The sequence below is a fragment of the Sphaerodactylus townsendi genome, linkage group LG05 (genome assembly GCF_021028975.2).
Source record: "Sphaerodactylus townsendi isolate TG3544 linkage group LG05, MPM_Stown_v2.3, whole genome shotgun sequence".
Classification (NCBI taxonomy): Eukaryota; Metazoa; Chordata; class Lepidosauria; order Squamata; family Sphaerodactylidae; genus Sphaerodactylus; species Sphaerodactylus townsendi.
The window spans coordinates 89,735,087-89,756,601 of NC_059429.1; the positions used below are offsets into that span (position 1 = coordinate 89,735,087).

The 21,515-nt window shown below is 43.6% G+C and overlaps 1 protein-coding gene across 3 annotated transcripts in view; it reads right to left on the minus strand.

Moving 5' to 3' along the window:
- PLXNA2 (plexin A2) overlaps nt 1-21,515 on the minus strand; it is a 533,025-nt gene that overhangs the window by 44,721 nt on the left and 466,789 nt on the right. For all 3 annotated transcript variants that reach the window (XM_048496018.1, XM_048496021.1, XM_048496020.1), the window contains exon 22: nt 16,985-17,253. In XM_048496018.1, coding sequence (XP_048351975.1) covers nt 16,985-17,253 — 269 coding nt within the window. The remainder of the gene's footprint in view (nt 1-16,984; nt 17,254-21,515) is intronic.

A 21,515-nucleotide genomic window follows, 5' to 3' on the forward strand; every position in this document is an offset into this window, starting at 1 on the left:
CAAGGATTACTGTGAGGCAAAAACATTACTTTGAATTCCTTGGGGGAAGAGTGGGATACAAAGGGAATAGCTAATAATGGTTACAAGAAAATGTCGATTTCCTGCATTCAGGATCTCACAGAGACTTGCAGATATGCCTGCAATGTGTCACAAAAAGAGAATTAAAAAGGAACAAGGAACAGTGACTTTAATGCTGAAGTTTATGAATGTTATGTGGTCCCACACTTAATTTTTGATCATTTGTAATCGGAAAGTCAATCTGATGCTTTTGTCCTCTGCCTCGCCCCTCCCACACTTTCAGCCAAAAGTAAATTCAAATCACTCATGAACAGAAAGTAACAAAGCCCAGCTGACAGCCCATCAGCAGCACCTCTGAAGGGGTCGCCTGGTGGGGCTGTAACTCTGCACACGTGGTGCAAATTATACCCTGTGGTTCAGTAAATCACATGAATTTGTGGCTGGTGGCAATCAAGGACAGCAGAATGACAATGGCAGGGGAAATTGCAGATTTCTCAAGGGCCACACCCAGCACTAGCTCTCCACATTGTACCCACGATTATCTCTAATTTAAATACAATGGTTCTTAATGATAGTTTTTAACACATGCTCGGCGGGATTGCTGATTTCTCTTTAAAGAGACACCATCTCTTTTCTGGAGATAGGGAGGGCTAGTGGAAGATTTTGAAAGGTACATCAATGAATAGAATAGAGTTCCTGTTCTCATAACACACTGAGCCAATTCTGTTCAAAGAAAAGCTGCAGAGCACTGGTCAAGATGCTCCATTTATTAAAGGCTGTTCCAACTGAAAGTATGCTATAGGTGAATCTTTTATAAATTAAGCTGGTATCTATACTGCAGTTTCCATAGGTTTTCTTCCATTAAGATATTGGCTGGTGGTAATATCTACCTATCTGTTTTGCTAAATATCTAAACATATTATGTTCCATTCAGTTGTGTGCTATTCTAATCAATTTTCTGGACTGACTTCAAGAAAATGTACAATAATTTAGCAGGAAACCTTAGCAGATTAACTGGTCACTAGAGGTTCATGCAATGCTTTTTCCCATTTGATCGTATATTCACTTATAACTATCAGTTCAGACCATTTTTCAAGGAGTGTTTCATGCACAGACCCTTGCTCCTCGATGAGTGAAAATTAGATTCAAAAGACTGTTCTTTATAGAGAAAGTGGAGAGGCCATCATTCAGTGGGAAAGGAAATGATTTGCATGTCTGAGTCCTGGCACCTCTATTTAAGGGACTGCAGACAGCAGGACTGAGAAAGATCTGTGACTTAGGGCCACTTTGAACATTATTTTTCTTGACACCTCGATTAATTTTCAGGTGCAATAATGTTAGGCAGGCTCCTGTGTTATACTGTTCAAAGTTTAAATCACATTTAGTCATGCTATGCTCTTCCCCCCTCCATAAAATGCTGAGCAAAGGAAATCAAATTTAATATGCAGAACAGATTGTTCAAATTTGCTGGGTCTACCTGAATCTGAGAATCTCCACTCTGCTAGGATTGAACAGGTCTTTGCAGAATACTGCCTACTTTAGGATTGGAAGAAAGAGTGTTATGGTTCAAGTGGCAGGAAAAGGAGTGGGACTTATGCTACAATCCTATGCCAACTTACCTGGAAGTAAGCCTAATGAACACAATGGAACTTACTTATTAGTAAGAACGTATAGGTTTGAACTGCATGAGACACTGAAAAATACACTGAAAAAATATCTATGTACTTCCTGCCGTTATGTGGGTCTAAAGTTGCAGCCAAATTATGGTGAACCTGTAAGGTTTTCAGTGCAAGAGACTAACAGAGTTGGTTTGCCATTGCTTTACTCTGCACAGCAACCCTGGTATTTCTAAGTGGTCTCTCATCCAAGTACTAGCCAGGACTGACCAGAATAGGGCTTAAAAATAACAAACACAATTCAGAGTTAATTGGTACAACTTGCGCCCAGACCTATTTGCCTCCGAATGGTATTAACTTCTTAAATCAAAAATCTACTCTCTAGGTTTAATACGTGAAGATCTCTGTATGCTGTCACCCAGAGAGATGCTGCAAACCTTAAAAATCAGACTTCTAGAACAGGAATACCATATCTTGTTGGGGCAAGCAAATAAATCATGCTCACCCCTTCCTGTCGGAATAGTACTGGAACAGGGGCACATAGCCAAATATCTTGAACCATAATAGAGAGGGATTATTACAAGGGCCAGATGCAATACTTTTCCATCAGCCATTACAAAGGGTCGCCACCTATCTATCCCTCTTCAGGTTCGGGTCTGTCCACAATGTAAAAACCAAGTGGAGACTCTTGCTCACATTATACTCGACTGTCCGAGATATGTGGGTATTAGGAATTTCTCTCCTGGGCTGGTCCTAGACAAATCTGAAAGACTATGATAACCAGTGTGGTGTTGCAGTTACAGTGGGAGGCCTAGTTTCAAATCCCCACTCTTGTTGTGTGATCTTGGGTCAATCATACATATTCAGACTAATCTCTTTCACCATGTTGTTGTAAGGAGAAAATGGACAAGAGGAGATCAGCAAAAGTTGCTTATCAGTCCCTACTGGGCAGAAAAGTGGGGTGTAAATGAAGTAAAAAAAATCATCTCCCTTCCTGAGAACCAATATGGACGTAATCTGCATCTTTCCCTGATGTTCTTCTTTGGGAGGGTCATGGGCGTATCTGCTGAAAATGGTGCTCAAAGCTAGCCCAGGTGCTGCACCGCTGCCCCCACCAGGCATGCGGTGCAGCTGAAGGCTGATGAACCCAGCTCATCCCATCTGCAATCTCCACAATAAGATTGTGAATGGATCAGTCAAGCTTGCCCCGCCCCATCTCTATGTAGAGGTTACAGGTGGAGATGGTCCCATGTTGATCTCCACATGGAGATGGGAGCAGCAAGGGCCCTTTTGAGCCCAGCTGGGGCCAGACTAGGCTCCAACTCTAAGCTGCAGCCTCCAGCTGCAGACCCAAGGTGGTCTCAGAGTGAAGCCAGCTGCTCTCATCCCCCCTAGCTTTATACTGTCAGCTACACCCCAAAGCTACATATTGGGTTGGAGCTGGAGGGGGGCATAGCACCAACACTATAAAGCTAGAGAGATGAGAGCAGCCAGCTTCAGTCTGAGTCCAGCAGGGACCAGGCTTGGACCTAGTTCTACGTTGCAGGCTGCAGCTTAGAGCTGGATCCAAAGCCTGGCTCCAGACAGGCTCAATGGGCCCTTGCTGCTCCCTTCTACATGTAGAGATTGGCTATGGGGCCATCGCCACACCTGACCTCACATAGTGATGGAGGTGAGGTGAGCCTGGCTGGCCCCATTTGTGATCTGCATGTGGAGATTGTGGGTGGGGTGAGCTGGATTCACCGGCCTTCAACTTCATTCCAGTCCCGAGCTCCAGCATAGTTACGAGGGGGGACATAAATGTATCCCCAGGAATTGACACCTGGGGCTGAAGACCCCCCCTCTAAATATGCCAGTGGGGAGACTGCAAGTTTGAATTGAGGAACAAGAGGCTGTTAGTTTCCTCCAAATGGTTGGCTGTTGGTTTCCTCCAAATGGTTTTTCTGCTCAAAATACCTTCCCCCTGCAATCCCCTGTTGGGGAAAAGATGCAGTTATTAATATATTTTTTCTTACAAGGAGAACAGCTGGCTGGAGGCGGGGAGAGATTTTAGGCAGAAAACAGTCAGGAGGGGAAAGAATTAAGCACCTTCCAATTATTGTCAACTCAATCTAAAAGTCTCATAAAATCACATCTGTTTTTTAAAAGATACACAGAAACATATTTCACATAACACCTAGTATGAGCCTAAGAAAATGCCAAGAAGCAACAAACAAAAAACAAACAAAACGAACAGAAGCAAACAACAACAACAAAACACACACTTGTTCTAGACAAACTGAAAACTGTTTTATAATAAACGTTAGCATTGTGAGAAAAAAAGGTCTTCTTATTCATGTTGTGCCAGCACGGTGTAGTGGTTAAGAGCACTGGACTCTAATTTGGAGAACTGGGCTTATTTCCCACTCTTCCACAAGTGGCAGACTCTAATCTGGTGGACCACGTTTGTTTCCCCACATCTACGCAGGAAGCCTGCTGAGTGACCTTGGGCTAGTCACAGTTCTCTCAGAACTCTCTTAGCTCCACCTACCTCACAAAGAGTCTGTTGTAGGGAGAGGAAGGAAAGGAGTTTGTAAGCTGCTTTGAGAATCCTTATAAATGAGAAAAGTGGGGTATAAATCCAAACTCTTTTTCTTTTTTGTTTTTCTAGCTTTTCTCTAAATTAAAAAGTTATAAATTTTACAGGACTACAGCAAGCCCTTATATGACTGTTCAAATATTGGCTATTTTTATATTGGTTATTATTATTATTTGCTAAAAACGAACAAAGAAAATCAAAATCTGCACCTTTCTTTAGTTTTAGCCTCAATCATTCTACTGATCTCCAACAAGCTTTAATATATCATGTGTCATTTTGCCACCCACATCAGACTGTGGTTAGTAGTCTTTGAAATCTGGCCTGTTCTGAAGGTCCCATAAGTAATCCCTTAATGTTTACCTGCCATGTTCTGGAAGGACCTCTACTATTCTCTCCTCTGCTAAATAGGTCTTTCTGATCTGCAACGATAGCACTTTCCCAGTATATCAGTGACCCCACACAGCAGGTATGTTTTTTGCTACAGAGAAAATAAAAAAAAAACCCTGCTATAGATCTGCCTTTAAAAATATTAAATAAGTTCCCAAAGATTAAAGTAGCAGGGAGCTATCCCCAGATGCAAAGAAAATCCTTTTCATATTGACCACATAATGAGGGCAAAGCACACTCTAGAGATGAGCCAGATTTCAGAGATGGAGAAAGAGAGTCTGACGCCAGAAGCCAAAGCCTTTTGGCTGGCTAGAGACAGGAGGAATAAAACTAAGCCAAACAAAGAGGTTTAGGAGATCCCTGAAAAATCAGTGTGTGTTTTATTAATTTTTCTGGGGTTAGTCTGGGATTCTGAAATTCAGCTTGCTTCTTGTTTTATAGACCAGCTCAGTGATTTCATGTGATATCAACTCTATGTCCCATTCCTAAAAGTAATGAGAGACAGAGGGGGAAAGAGAAAGAAAGAACTGAATACAATTTAGAAACTGCTTCCATCAGAAATCTCAAAATAAAAATCTCTTGCTTTGTGGTTGCTCATTCATTATTAACTTAGAACAAAATGTTCTATCTCACAATATTTTGCATGCTAAATAAAACTGAAGGAGTCTGCTGATACGCAGGGTTGGAACAGGCCTTTGTTTGTAGCTTTCCAGATGAAATGTTTGATCTTCACACAGCAAAGCTGGCTTTTAAGTTGTGCTCTTTCCTCCTTGCAGCTTTGCCTTTCCTTCTGAATAACTGCTACTTCTCATTAACTCTTTTTGAGGTAGCTGCTGTGGTTTTATCATATCGCGTGGCTTCCCCTCTCAGGCTCAGCCTTATGCTATCTATCAAAGTCAATAACATACTAGGAAAGGTGGGATAGCTTTGTGGGCCTCATATTTCAAGGACAGAGTGCAGGATCACAGAAGTGAAATGGAACTCATGGTGCCTTGAAGAACAGGACAAGGTGTCTATATGAAAAGCACAGATAGAAAAACTGTGGCATGAAGACAACTTCAAGGGCTTCTTGTGGTTGCAATATTTACTTTTTATCAGCCATCCTCACTGAGACAAATACTAGTGGTATATCCAGAAGACTAGTTCTAAAATGATACCTCATTCATTATTGCAAAGAAGTCCAAAATCTCTTGCAATGAAATGTCCTTGGGGGACCACAAGTTATTTTACAGCACAAGCCACAATTTCACAATGGACTTCTGGCACAAGGCCAGGTCTAGAGGGACAGACCCTTCAGGTCTTGGATGGGGGAAGCTGCCAGTAATGGTGTAACATCTTCTCAGGAATAATATTACATCTGTTAATGAATAGGAGATAAAATCAGAGTTTCCTGTGATTCCTGCAGAGGCATGACACCACATCTGTGTTTTCTGGAAGTGATATCAAGGCAATGCCCTTTTTCCTTTTCTTGCACCGGTCACTGGAGTGTCAGTGAGCAAGGCTCCTTGGGAATGGGAGATCTTCACCAGCAGGTACACAGCATCTTATTTCTTGCAAAAAATGTTTTGTTTGCTTGGTTGGTGTTTGCTCCTTTAGTTTTGAATCAAGGGCAGTGTAACAAATGTCATTTAAAGATGCATTTCTAAAACCTGCATGTACATGGCAACAAAGAAAACAGGATTATTGTATGAGGGTCTGGCAAATGAGAAATGAATTGTGCAGACTTGGCCTCTTCAGTCTCAATCTATTTTCATCAAAATGGATTTCTGCTTTGCAGCTGATGTTCATAACAGCTAATGAAGAGAAGGAAGTGGCAGGGAGAACTAGGCCTGTCCTTTTAGGGGGTGATTTCTTGCCTGTCCTTTTTTTTATATGCTGGAGCTTTCATACGTTGTATGGAATAAAGATTTTATTATAGGGTTGATGCCAATAACATCCATCCTACATGGAGTTAGTCTCCTTCATAATGTGCAGTAAAAACAACATTATTATACCTCTTATGTCCTTCTTCTACATTCAGATCATTAGCTGCTGCTGACATGAATTGGAAAATTAGCAATATGATAACATATGATTAACAATATGATAGCATAGGGCATGGGTACATTTTAGTATACAATATTGATGTAAAGGAAGAACATTTAAAACAGAAGCCTTATATTATCTATGTATAACCCCTCAGCAGTGATTTGCTTTATTGATCTATCACTTCATGAGAATGCCAGAACTGGATCCAATAGGCAGATGGAACCGTGTTAAGGAATTAAGATATCTGGTATCATAGGACATAATGGCTACTTAGTCCTTCTGTCTTTGCTTAAGAAAGGTTTCTAACAAGAGTTAAACTACCCTGACATGTTTATGTAACTTACAAACAAACACCGGTTCTACAATATTTTTACTGCATATGCAAACAGTTGGATCACTTAGAGGGGTTTTTTGCCTTAAAATGGAGAGAGTGGAGTGCAAAAGGTCTCCTGAAGCTGTGTCTTATACTTGCTTTCTTTACAGCTGCCTATCCTTGTGGGTCCAACAGTAGCAGTGACAACACTCCTCACTGCTGTCAAAGTATCTTTTTATTTTCTAGATGCACAAGATACCAGAAAAAGGGCATGAAACATTTGATTGTCCTGGAACCCCACCCCCTCCCCCGGAAGAGAAATAGCATCCAGCAAAGCAAAAATCATAGTCTCCAAATTGCACCAATTCATGCATCTCCAAATACATGAAACTACTACTCTAAACCTGTGGCCTAGGAACAGGATAACTCAGTTGCTAGGTGCGGAATACATTCTGGCTCAACCCTAGTGCTGGCTACTGTTTAACAGAATCCTCAGCAAGTTTGTTTAAGGACTGCTCATCTCATCCAATGCAGGAGGGGTTTTTTGAGGGGAGGGGGGGAGGCAGCAACAGATTTACACGCCACAGTGTAAATCTGAGAATTCAGTTATCCAGCTCCTGAGTCTGCCACAAAAAAGTCTGTCAGGGATTTCTCTCTAAGCCTTCTTAGGGCAGCAGAACATCTGCTTCTGGCTTAATTCCTTCTCCCTTTTCAGCTCAGAGACGCCTTCCTAACTCAAAACTGGATGCACTACAATCCACTCTGATTTTGGGTTTGGCAGAGGGAAGACAAATAAAACACGTCATAGATACTTTATGCAGGCAAGAGAAGATGAAAGCAGGACCACAGCTTGCCACACACAGCCTCTGAGGGCTTGTCATTTTCACTCCATCTAGATGAAAATCAAGCTGTGATGTTGCCAGGCTGGCTCTGATGTGGTGTACCAGATTAGGAAGAAAACCTGATGCTTCTCTGGTAAGGCATGGGGGAAATGTTGAGACTAAATTTCTGCAGAAAAGTGAAAAGTAATCTCTAACATCTCTGGCAGAAGATTCTCTTCTGCACCAGAAAGAAAATATAAGGGAAAATAAGATCATACTTTCATTTATGAGATGCTACTACCTTTATGAGAATAGCCACAACACTCATCAACTTGGTGTTGAGAGTATGCAATAAGGCCAGATCAAAGAGAAACAATCAGGTTCTAACATTGAGATAAGGATTGCAGGCAGTGGTATATCTGCGTAGGACATGGGGTAACTCATGTCTCTGGGCCCATGCCATCTGGTCACATGGGGGTTGCAAAATCAGACCCCCAGGTGACCAGAAAGTCAGCCTCCCTCTGGAAAGCACAGAGCAGGCTGCTTTTTCAGCAGGCAGTCAAGCCTCCTCCAGTCGCCCCCTCCCTACTGCAGGGAGCCCAGGATGGCCCAGCCCCCCTGCCCTACCTACATGCAGAGTTGGACCTCCCTGGGGATCAGGGACATGGCCTATCTTTACACTTTTAACAGGCCTGGTCCTACCTTGAACTATCTTTTTAAGTTATGGTGAGCATTTCAACAGTAACTTGAAAAGATAGTCCAAGGCAAGACTAGGTCTGTTAAAAGCAGGGGGATGGGGCCACATTCCTGATCTCCAAGGTCAGTGCCTTGGACTATGTTTTTAAGTTATGGTGAGCATTTCAACAACTTACCCATGAGCCTTTGCTAAATATTCAATTGTTGAAATTCTCACCATAACTTGAAAAGATAGTTCAAGGCAGGACAGGCCCTGCTAAAAGCAGACAGGTAGGGCCATCTCCCTGAACTCCTGGGATGGGTGGGGTTGAGGGAGACCCGACTTTGCACACTGTGTAGGTGGGAGGGGCTTCATGGGTCCTGTGCAGCAGGGATGGGCAGGGCTTCTGGGGAGCACGCAGAGGAGGCTTTGTCTCTGGGGGCCATTTGGACCCCATACGCCTCTGATTGCAGGCACAGGACTGCAGGAGCCATAAGAATATAAGAAGAGGTCTGCTGAATCAGATGAGTATAGTACAGAATCCTGTATTTCACAGAAGCCAACTAGTACTGCTGAGGGACCAACAAACAGGCTTAGAGGGTCAAGGACATCCACTGATGCTACCTCCTAACATTGGTGTCCAGATATTTTCAGCCTCTGGATGTGGAGGTTCCGATTTGTCACCATGGCTAGTAACCACTGACAGTTCTTTTTTCCATGAATCAGTCCAATCAGCTTGTAAACCTGTCTATATTTGCAGACATCCACCATCATGTCCACTAGCAGTGAATTCAAAAGTTCAGTTACTTGATGAGAAATGAAATACTTTGTCTAATCAACTGCCCATCAAATTCTAATACATATTTTAGTGCAAAATATTCCAGTCCTTAAATATTCTTCTGAGTGCTCTTCCTCTACTATTCTTCTTGGTTTGATTTGACATTACAGTATCTTCCATTGTACTCTATGGATTGGTATACATAACAATTTTAAAGGTGGGAGACTAGCCACAACTTGGGATTTTAACACAAATCCAGCATGCTGAAGTAGTTTTCCGAATACTCCTAGCACATCCAGGCATTTCAAGGATGCACCTGAATGCTTACAAGACAATTCAGCCACATTTCAATAAGCCAGAAAAATCTACTCTTTTTCCTCAGTCCTCCAGTGGTAAAAAAAAAGAGCTAGTTGTAAACAGGTCTTTGGTAATTATGGCCAAAGAACAAACTGTAGGGGGACAAGTGTCAATTACACTGATATTAGAGAGAGAACATTAATACCAGGTGCCTAGTTTTCAATTTGGAATGGGTTAGTGAAAAAGCCAAACTGTTTTTGCTACAGAAACTACTAGCACATCCACTTTGTATAGACACAGCATGGAAAGGCAATCAGTGTGCTCAAGTCTCCTTGTATGGGTAGTATTTAGAGACTGAAGGAGTTTAATAGTATGAACAAGTGAAATAAATATCCAGGATTCTTAGAGTTATGCATGAAACACAGAATAAGTGGACACCATTTCCCAAAGGCCTCCTGTCTTATCTATGTGGCCCTGTTCTGAGTCAGACCCAGTAATAGATCTGAGGGTTTTAGCTTTCTCTGATTGCATTACCTTTACCTATTATAAAGTAGTACTATCTTGGTTTCAAGACAAAAAACTAGTATGAACTTCAATACTTCTTGCCATAGACACAGATAGGATGGCAAAGGTGCTTCATTAATGCCTGAGATAAACATCTGTGTAGATGCAGTACATGCACTAGCAGAACAATTACTAGAACAGGTTGTAGTTTTTAGAAATTTACCAGAACAAACTCCTGTTGGGAGAAAGCAGCATTTCCCCAAACACCATAGCCTCCTCTCACCTTTCTACTTTGCTGCCCTTTTCCTCAAGACGTGGCGGCAAGAGCCTTAGGGATGCTTAAAAAACAGCGTCCTGGAGATTAAGCGACGGGCCGCCACTGCTGCATTGCAGCAGCGCCGGCCTCACAACCCCCAAGCGGCACAAAGACGCTGCTTCTGAACCTTGCTCCCTGAGCAAGATTTTTCAGAAGCAGCGTCTTCCAACTGCTGCCGTGTGAACGGCAGCGGCTGGATGGCACCATTTCCCCTGCACTGTCCCCGAATGCCTACCTTGTCTCCTGGCTTCCGGCTCATCGCAGAGGCCAGGGGACACGCCAGGAGACAAGGTAGGCGTTCAGCAACGGCGCAGCCTGTGCAAAGGCTGCGCCACTGCCTGCCGCCCGTTCGCCATGGGAACGGTCCTGGGGAGGCGTGCGTTGGCATTGCTTATGCCGACGCACCCCCACACCGTTGCGGTGCAGAAAGGACCTACATCTTGCACTGTCAGTTATTGTCTCTCTTCCTCTTCATTTCTTTCAGTGGATTCTCTTCTCTACATTTATCTCCATCTTGCCTGTTGTTTGCAAGGCTTCTGGGCACAGGCTTTTATGAGCCGACTTTTAGCACATGTATGCAGTTTACTATTCTATTAGCATATGCAAAGTCAAACACTTGCCCATCTTTTGCCCAGTATGGCATCACACTTATTTGACATTTTACCTGCCCGTGTGTCTTTATCCCCATTAAATGGAAGCTGAAAGTTGATTACAAATCTAGGCACGAACCAGGGTAACTGAATGGGGTTGAGGAACAATATTCTGGGGAGCTGTGGTAACCTTTGGAACAATGTTATGTTGGAGTTGGTGTAGACATTGGTCAAGACCAATCTTTAAGGACCCAAAGTAGCTACTGGCATCCCCTGTCCCAAACCATTGGGTTAGCATTAAACCCTAAACAGAAAGCAAGAGAAGTACTTGTGTCTGTATCCTGAAACATGTTGTAGTACTGGAATCCACAAAAACTGCAGCACTACCTCAAAAGCTATAGTGATACTGTGAACGCCATTTGAAACCCATTTCCTTAATACAGTTTGCTTTCTAATATGCATAATAGTTACCTTCAAACGTTTAAGTTATGATCTGCATCTTCTGTCACTGATTGCACATAAAATCAATTCCTGTTTTACCCAATCTCCAGTTTATTAGAGTTGTATCTGCCACTCTCAATTCAAAACATCTTTGGTAAATGAAAAATATTGCCAAGATTGACAAGTCTGGACCTGAACTTTCTGTGTTGTGGCATTAAACAAATAGAATTATGGCTATTTGAGGTAATTATACAATGAAGTGCATCTCTTGTAAGTCATGGAACAGTCACTGTGGTGAAAATGTCCGCACATCCATATGTAGCTGTCTTGCTACAAGCTTTTTTTTTATCATACGGGAAGTTTTCCTTTGATGAACCTGCAATAATGAATTATGGAAGTAGTTGGATTCACACAACAAGTCTTCTGTATCAGGGGATGTTGACTATCATTCGGAAAGTGGGATGAAAGATTACATTTGACTGGAAAAATTAGCCCATGAACTACTGTCCTATGAGAACTGGACCAAACAAACCGAATACCAAATGGCTTTGTCAGAAGGCTTATGTTCCTTCAGAGATTCAGATAAACTAGGAGTATTGAATCCTTGACCTGAATCTCCCCTCAGATTAATCTTCTTGTCCATTCTTAACTCCTTAGGGAATATGTTTTCCTGTATACTTGCCCTTCATCTTGCTTCTCTCCTCCTGACAACTTCTCCCCTATCAGTCCAAAAAGAAGATGAACTAGGATGGGAAAGGATAGATCATGTACGTGTGTGGGGGGAGGGAGTTAAATGTGTGTTGGACACCTAAGGCTTGTGTAACCTTATGGCAGTGGTGAGACTGATGGTTCTGTGTGCATTCACTCAATGCCTAGGATAAAAGATCTACATTTTGGGAAGCACAGACCCCATCTGGTAGGCTCTGAGATCAGCTCCCGACCTCATTTATCATGCAAACCTTTTTTGGACTCACAGCCAGCACACCACAAAGTCCCAGTTGTGTTATGTGTGGCTTGTGGCAGGAAGAGAAATGCTACTCTCCACCAGAGGCCTTGAGCAGCCAATTCATTTCCCTTTCCTGTCCCTAGTAACATGAGGTTAACTCTATCGTATGATTTCATGGGTGGCTGCACAAGGCCTTAAATTGATTGCCTCCAGCACTTCTGTTTCACACATTATTTCCCATTGTCCTTTCCTCTTTTCCTGTTTGGCACAGCTGAGGCCTAATGGGATATAACTTCCAATAAGCTCTAGAGGACTTTTGTTTCCTCCTTGCTGACTTCTTATCATGCAAGGGTTATAGGCAGAAGGAAAGAATGATTAGCTTTTAAAGGAAGCCATAATTCTCTTCCCCTAACAACCTCAGTGGTGAAACTAGTGGTGAGTTTAATCCCCCTAACCTCTGATCCTCCCTATGCCAGTCAGCAAGCACAGATAAGAAGTTCCAGGGGGAAAAGGAGATGCTGCTTTATGCAGTTTATTCAATAGTCCATCCTGTGGAGTGACCCACCTATATTTCCTTCACAGTTCCTCTTGCCTATCTTTTGAGCTATAAGGAATTAGTTGAACACAAGAAGAGATCTGCTAGATCAAATCAATGGTACATCTAGTCCAGCATCCTATTCCACACAGTGGCCACCCAGTCTCTCTGCAGGGTCAACAAATAAGATATAGAGGTTAAGGTCTTCCCTTGATGATTTAGATATTTAGATATTTAGAAGTTTGCTGTCCTTGAACATGGAGGTTCCTTCTTTACTCACTATGGTTTACAGTTATGGACCAATCTTCCAGTCTAGTTCTCTTTTAATAAACAACTTGAAACAGTAGCCAGAAACTCACAGGGATTAGGCATCCTGAACTCATGGAATCATTTGGGGACCCTATAAAAGCCATGATCTAACTGGCTGATCTGATTTATATCTCCTCACAAAACCAGTTTATAGAATCCCTCCCTCCTGCAACTTAGCAGCTACTGTAGAAAAAGCACAAACTGGGAATTAAAACCTGACATCTGGAAAATGTAGACTAACATGGCTAATGTCCCCGTAGGTTGGGGGGTCACATTGCTGATGCTGAGTAATGTGTTTAGACTGTCAAGATGTCAAAACCTCCAATACTCATTCTTACTTATTACTGTCATTGAAGGTCACCCCATATGGAGTTGCTTCTTGACAACACAAAGATCTCCAAACATTCCTGGTGCAGGTCAGGTGAAAAGCTTGAGCAAGCATCCTCGGTGCAATTACTGAGGCACCACAGATGGAAAGAAAAAGTCATTAACAGAAGAAGGAGGGAAATCTCAGGGGGTTAGCTATGCTCTTGGGTTATTTTAGTGGACAGAGAATTCCCTGGTCCTTGCTGCCATATCTCAGAGCCTCATAAATGCAGTTTGTGTATGCTAACATATGTAATGGACAATGTTTCTAACTTTCAAAGGATAGTATTCTCAGTGTGGTTATTCGGTTTTAGGAAGCATTTTCTCTCCTACTCCCCTCAGGTGCACCTTGATTGCCATACAGAATCATACAGACATAAAGCTGGAAGGGTCCTCCAAGGTCATCTAGTCCAAACTGCTGCCCAATGCAAGAAATTCACAACTACCTCTTCCCACATCCCCAGTGACCCCTTGCTACATCTCCAGCGACTCCTTGCTCCATGCCCAGATGGCCAACTATGTCCCCCACCCCCAAAAACGTGGCGATTCTGGCCTCCATAAAAATTACTTCCTGATCCCAAAGTGTCAATTGGCATTACCCTGGATATGTAAGAAAATACCACAAGAGCCAAACCCTGATGAGACCCTTCCTGCTCATCCTCTCATGATTTGCCTAAGTTTACAGAATCAGCATTGCTGTCAGATACCTATTTAGCCTCTGCTTAAAAACTTTCAAGAGAGTCCACCACCTCCCAAAGAAGCCTGTTCTACTGAAGAACCACTGTAACTTTCAGGACATTCTTCCTAATGTTTAGATGAAAATACTTTTAATTTCAACCTGCTGGTTCTGATCTGACCTTCTGGGACAACAGAAAACAACTCTGCACCATCCTCTATATGAAAACTCTTCAAGTATTTGAAGTTGTTTATCATATCACTTCTCAGTCATCTCCTCTCTAGACTTAAGCATATTAAGCTTCCTCAAGCTTTCCTCATAGAACTTGGTCTCCAGAACCCTGACCATCTTCACTGCCCTCCTCTGGACATGTTCCATCTTGACTACAGCCTTCTTAAACTGTGGTGCCCTAAACTGAACAGAATACTCTAGGTGGGGTCTAACTCCAGATCAGAGTAAAGCGATATCATCACTTCACTTGTTCTGGATACCATACTTCTGTTGATGGAGGCCAAAATTGCATTTGCTTTTTGAGCTACCGCAACACAGTGCTGATTCATGTTCAGTGTAGGGTCTACTAAGACCCCCAGATCCTTTTCATATACGTCACTTTTAAGACAAGTCTCCCCCATCCTATAATTGTGCATTTGATTTTATCTACCTAAATGCAGAACTTTAAAATTATATTCATTTTATTTGTTTCAGCCTGTTAAGATCTTTCTGACTCTGTCTTCTACAATATACTTCATCCAAATCATTTATAAAGACATTGAATAACACACATCTCAGGACAGATCCCTGAGGCACTGCACTTGTTATTCCTCTCCAAGAGGATGAGGAACCATTAACAAGCACTTTCTGGAAATGGATCCAAACCACATTTTACTAACTTGCCAACAAGAATATTTAGTGGAACCTCATCAAAAGCTTTACTGAAATCAAGATAAGCTATGTCTACAGGATTCCTCTGATCCAGCAAGGTAATAACTTTCTCTTCTCAAAGGCTGTAAAACCCATGCTGGCTCTTAGTAATCACAACTACCCTTTCTAAATGTTCAAGGACTGACTGATGATTTGTTCTAAAACTTTTCCAGTAGATGGGTCAGTAGTTACACAGATCCTCCTTTCTCCATTTCTTGAAGATGGGGACAACATTTGCTCACCTCCAATATTCCGGCAGCTCATCTGTTCTCCAAGAGTTCGCAAAAATAATGGACAGAGGTTCAGAAATTCCATCCATGAGTTCTTTTAATGCTTTTGGATACAATGCAACTGGCCCGGAGTAACTAGGTGTTTATGTACTATCCCATGCTGATCCTAGGATGCAACTCCTTTCCCTCATCATGTCTTCTGTATTATCATGTCAAGCACCATTTCCCTTGTAAGAGAAGACTAGGGAAAAGCAAGAATTGAGCAGTTCTATCCTCTCTTCAAACCTGTTACAATTTTACTTTTCTGTCCCTACAATGGGTCTACCAAGATGATGAAGACAAAGATGAAGGCGAAGTGGGGGAGGAATAGTTTGGATTTATACCTTGCTTTTCTCAACTGTAAGGAGTCTCAAACTCCTTCCCTTCCTCTCCCCACACCTTATAAAGTTGGTGGGGCTGAGAAAGTTCTGAGAACTGTGTCTAGTCCAGGGTCACCCAGCAGACTTCATGTGGAGGAGTGAGGAAATCAATCTGGTTCATCAGATTAGTGTCCACTGCTCATGTAGAGGAGTGGGAAATCAACCCTGGTTCTCATTTGTGATTGTGCCTTTGATATTTTGCTTTTAACAAACTGCCATCCATCTTGAACTCCTTTCTCCTTAAGCACTTCTAACCATGGGATTCTACCCAGCATAATTTTAAATTTGTTAAAAATTCCTTTCTTGAAATCCAGCTTATATGTCTGACTACAAACAGCTTTTCCCTTCCCCAAGTTTGTAACTTCCAAAATGACATGGTCACTACTACTCAGGGTGCCCCTACAAAGATAAGTTGCCATCTTGTACCTAATTATACATGAAGAGAAACACTCCCTTACCCATACTTCAGACTTTTCAGAATGAGAACCCTTTAGGGAAGTCAAAGGGTACTTACACCTTGTTCTTCCATTCTGTGGGTCCAAAACATCAATTGCACCAGTGCAGCATCGCAAAATATAACATTACCTGAGCATTTAGCCTGAAATTTTGACATAGCTGTTCAGAATATGAATATTAGTCAGCAGTAACTTGCAGGATATTTTTTTCTTCATTGCCTTCTAACATTTGGTACTCTAATCAGGGAACTGGACAGGAGCATCCACTATAAGCAGGAGAATGACAGATGGGTTTTCTGGTGCGGCCAGACAGATTTCAGCTGCTCTGTAGCTTGCTAATGCTGCACCTCCACTGTCTTCTGCCTTTGCTAACACTTTGCCCAAGCCCGCTGTAAACACTTACAGGTGGATATTCTATCATCCTCACTTTGGCTTGACCCAACAAAACACAAAAAGAATCAAACAACAATATTGCACGTTCATCTTCTGAGCAGCCACTAGACACAAGGAACATGAACCCTGGAACATCAAACAGTCCAGTTGCGACCTCATGTTTTTCAAACTGGAATTCCACAGAATCATTTAGTCATAAATTAAATCAGGTAGGTGAGCTCATCAACTTCAGCAGCACTAGAGAGCACTCTCATTTCTGTTTTCCCCAAAGGAAACGGCATAGTTGGTCTAATTCACTTTTGCATCAGAGTCCTCCCACACAGGTTACAAACCTCCATCAAATCAGCGTTCTCTTTTCTCCCTGCTTTTACCTGCGCAGGAGCAACTTGGGGTGATTCTTGTTCTCCAGGTTCTTCTCAATCAGGTCAGACAGCAACTGCTTCAGGACATCAGTGGCATATTCCAGCTTCCCCTGAAGCCCTGTCATAATGAGGGAAGCCACATTACCCCGATCCCGCATGGAGAAGCTGCGCTGCATCTCCAAGGTCCGAATGAATGTCAGCAGGAAGACTTTGTTGTTGATTAGCTGGGCAAAGAGCTTCAGGGCCTTTTCAACATTTTGCTGCCCATTCCCTTGGACCTGTAAGAAAAAGAAAATGTTCTGAAGGATCAACTTAAAGTGTCCCGTATAACCAGCTCAAATGTACGTGGGACTAGAGAGTATATGATGTGGCCATTTTGATTAAAAGGGCAACAAGTGGCATAATAACTATGCTTCAGTTGCAGAGGTGACAGTCTCTCTAGCACATTAATTACTAATTTAGGCTACTACTTTCTTGGGAAGCAACAGTAAAAAGATATTCAGGCTTTTCTGCTAGTCCTGGTTGATAGTAATTCTTTACAAGTCAAAATGATAAAGCACTGTTTGAAATTCTGTACCAAAACTTTCAGTGACTTTATTCACCTTGCCCACATTACAAAACTAAGCAGCTGTGTAACTGGCAGCACATTCATCACCAATGTAACTTTTTCAGGCAGGGTAAGTAGCAAGCATCAATATTTGCTTGGCTAGTGCACCCAATTTGTTTGTGATATAAGCGTGGAATGCAAGAGGCGACTCCTTAAAGGCACACTTTCACAGGTTAATTGTAAGGAATTCCATAGAAGCAGAAATAAAAGGCTCTTTGGTGAAAAAGACCGTTTATTCAGACATCTTAGAAAGCTCAAGTACACGCAGTGGCAGGAATGACACTTCCCGCCAGAAGCACAGGTTATAACTCTATCCAACCCAACCCTCCCGCTTCCCATGGGAACGGAGACTCCATCTCACAAGAGATAAAGTCTCTGCAGTTGAATCTGGCCCATCGCCCCGGACTGTGGAATGCACTCAAGGTTACTTTACCATCAACACCATTGAAACCTTTACACTCTGCCTCCCTTAAAGAAGACCCTCCCCAGGTTTATGAAAGGCGCTGTGGAAGCAGAAATAAGGGTGGGGGGGCCAATATTTTCGAATAAACCCATTGATTATACCCAGAGGAATATCCCACCAAGAGACTAAATATTGCAAGCGCTTACATTAAAGCGAGAGTCCAGGATGGCGCCAATTTCAGAGTGCTTGTGGCCATCAATAATAGTCGGTGGGGGTCTCTCCGGGCGTGGTTGCGGCCAGGCATCGGAAGCCGGAGCCTCCTTTGAGCAAACTGGAATGGAAGACAGGATGAATGTTACTGAGAGAGTTAGGCAAATCTAATCGGCAGTGACATCATTAATCACTTTAGTAATCTGAAAAGGTCCCACGAATCTTGCCAAGTTTGGAAAATTTATGCACGCCTCTGAGATTTTTGTAGACAAATACACCGGCTTCACACGCAGAGGGAAACTGAAGGTGCTTATCCGCCAGCTTTGGGAGTCCTTAGCCTGTTGTAAGGCGGTTTGGACCATTTCCACCGCTAGGATGAAATCCATTGTTGAAACTCTGGAGGGTCCAAAGCCGCCGCTGGTAGTTGTGGCAACGGGCGGAAGGAGCTTAATTAGACACAATTTCAAAGGGGGCTCTTTGTACTGCTATGAACCGCATTGTTATAGGCGCATTCGCGAAACGAATGAGCTCCTCGCACTAAATTGTCTTGGTGGTAGTTGGTGTAACAACGTAAATACTGCCTGTGGTTCTGTTCGCTCTTCCTACGCCCGCACTTTGAACGTAGAGGCAATTGCCGGGCGGCCCCTAACAACCCCAAAACGCCTTCCAGAACTTTGAAATGAATTGGGGGTCATGGGTCGAGACCACCTTAACGGGGCGGAATGTAGACGGTAAACATGTTGAATGAACAGCCGTGCCAACTTAGGAGCGGAAGGGATGGAAGCACATGGAATAAAATGGGCTTGTTTAGAAAATAAGTCCACCACCACCCACAAAACCGTGTTGCCATGACTTTCGGCAAATCTGTAATAAAATCCATGGAGATGACTTCCGCTACGGAGGCCACCGAGAGGCTCTTTACCAACAGCCCATGGGCTTTCCTCGAATGGTTTTGGCTTCTGCACAAACCGAAGCAACCTTTAATATACTCAATGTCCTGGCGATTGGCGCTACCACCTCGTGAACTGGACGGCGGCCAAATGCAGAGTTTTCAGAAAGCCAAAATGTCCAGCCGTGAAGCGGCATCGTGGCAGGCTTCAAGAACCTGCTTGGCGGGAGGTACGCATCAACAGTCCCTCCGCCAAACTCCATTCTCCAAACGCGAATTGGGAGTCACTTTCCTCGCTGAGGTTGCAGCCCGCCTCAAGTTCCCGCAGGAAAGCATATAACGACTGGGAATGGGCGTGAAGGGGTGGACGCTTTGAGATCGGGTGACAGCCAGCCCCAACTGGGAGGGGAGAGAACAGCGCGGAATGTCCCGCAAGGCAGCTCCACCCTCCTCGGTAGGCTGAGCCGCCACAGCTGGGGCTTATTGGTTTTCCGGGAAAAATGGACTGTAAAAAGAGAAACGAAAAGAAATCGCCCAACGGAGTTGTTTTGGCGGACATTTTGAGGGGGTGGAAAGAGCGCCAGGTTGCAGGATCCCAATTCAAACCTGAAGGGGCCCTCCAGCCAGTGGCGCTTACTTTGATGGGCTTCCAGTCTCTTTATCCCCTACAGTCCAGTTGAGTTCAGCACCAGAGAATTTCTTCTGGAGCAAATACACGGAACCAGCCTACCATCTTTATTTCTTCTTCTGCAACAGGCTGCCCTAAGTGCTTTGTCCGAGGTGCATCTACGTGGAACCACAAACGGAGATCTGGGGTCAGGGTGCTTTAGGGATAGGTTCGGGTGGTGAAAGCAGACTTTAAGAGTTGAAAGGCTGTTTGACACTCTTCAGACCAGGAAGGGGGCCCCGGCTGAAGCGACAGTGGATCTTTACCTTTAGTGCTGCAGAGAGGTCTGTGAGGAGAGAGTCACCAGCGACTAAAGGTATAAAGTCAATGATAGAAATTAGCAAAAAACCAAGAAAAGATTGGAGTTCTTTATGTTGGTGGGGGCAGGCCATTGGAGGACCAAGGCCAATTTTAGCAGGATCCATTTTCAAGCCCTCGGCTTAGATCCGTAAACTCCAAATAGTCAATGGAGGTCTGCGAAAAACAGCATTTGGAGAGTTTGGCAAAGAGATATCGAAAGCAAGCGCTTTCAATACCTCCAACCAATGTTTCATGCTCTTCCATGGTTTGTGAATAAATTAAAACGTCATCTAAGCATACCACAACTCCCTTGTACAATAAATCATGGGAGAAACCTTCGCTGATAAGTGGGCTATAAAAGCCCGGGGCCCCACTTCCTAACCCGAATGGCATTACTGTAAGTATTCAAACTGTCCAAACTTTGTGTTAAACGCAGTCAAGTGTTCATAGCCTCGTTAGCCTCTTTGACCCTGTAGTAAGTTTCTCTCAAGTCCAATTTAGTAAAATGCCTTTGCCCAGTGCATCTAAAAGGTCCTTGATCAAAGGCAAAGGATATTTATTGGACAGGAGACTGCATTGAGACTCCTCGATAATCTGTGCAAAGTCAGAAGACCCATCTTTGCCAAACAAAACGGGAGCAGCGTGTGTGTGTTTGGTAGCTCAATCGAGATGAACCCGCTGAAGCCAGGTTCTTGTCCAAAAGGCACGGGGTTCCTTCTCCTCATTGGGACTCATACGGTAGATTCTACCTTGGGCAAAGGCGCTCTGGTTGTATAACGATTTTGCAGTCAGTGTCTCTATGGGGTGGCAACTGATCGTGATTCTTGCTCCTGAAAAACTCTGGCTAGGATCATGGTAATACCGTGGATGCCAATAGAATCGGAGCAATCGCTGATGAAGCCAGAGAGGGGGGGTGTGTCAGGAGAAGCGCCTTCCCCAATTCATGTGCCCCCGCAGGGAGTGGTCAGTGAATTCTAAGATCCGTTTTCCAAAATGAACTTTGGTTCATGTAACAATAACCATGGCATGCCCAAAACTATGGAGAGGTTTAGCCACTGGCTACCAAAATAAAACTAATTTCTCCCAATGGTCGCAACGGAGGAGAACCGTTGTGTTTGAACTGGCTCGTCCTTCGCTCCTGAAATGCCGCCCATTTGGGTGAATGGTATGGGCTTAGCCAGGGAATTTGGTCCAGACCTAGCTCCTCTGCCACCTGGGGCCTATTGGGAGCAGCCAGAATCCACAAGGGCCGAGGCTATACGCGAGTATGTTTAGCGGCTAATAGAAATGTTTGACAGTAATGGGAGCTGCCTTCACTCACCGCTGGCCAGGAGTCGGACCCATATCCATGGGGCTGAAGAAAGGCAAACAGCTGCTTCCCTCCTCTACGCTTCGATGACCGCTTCTTTAGATGAGCCCGTTGGGGCGCCCCACTTCGCGCGTGGTGGCTTGGCAGATGGGGTG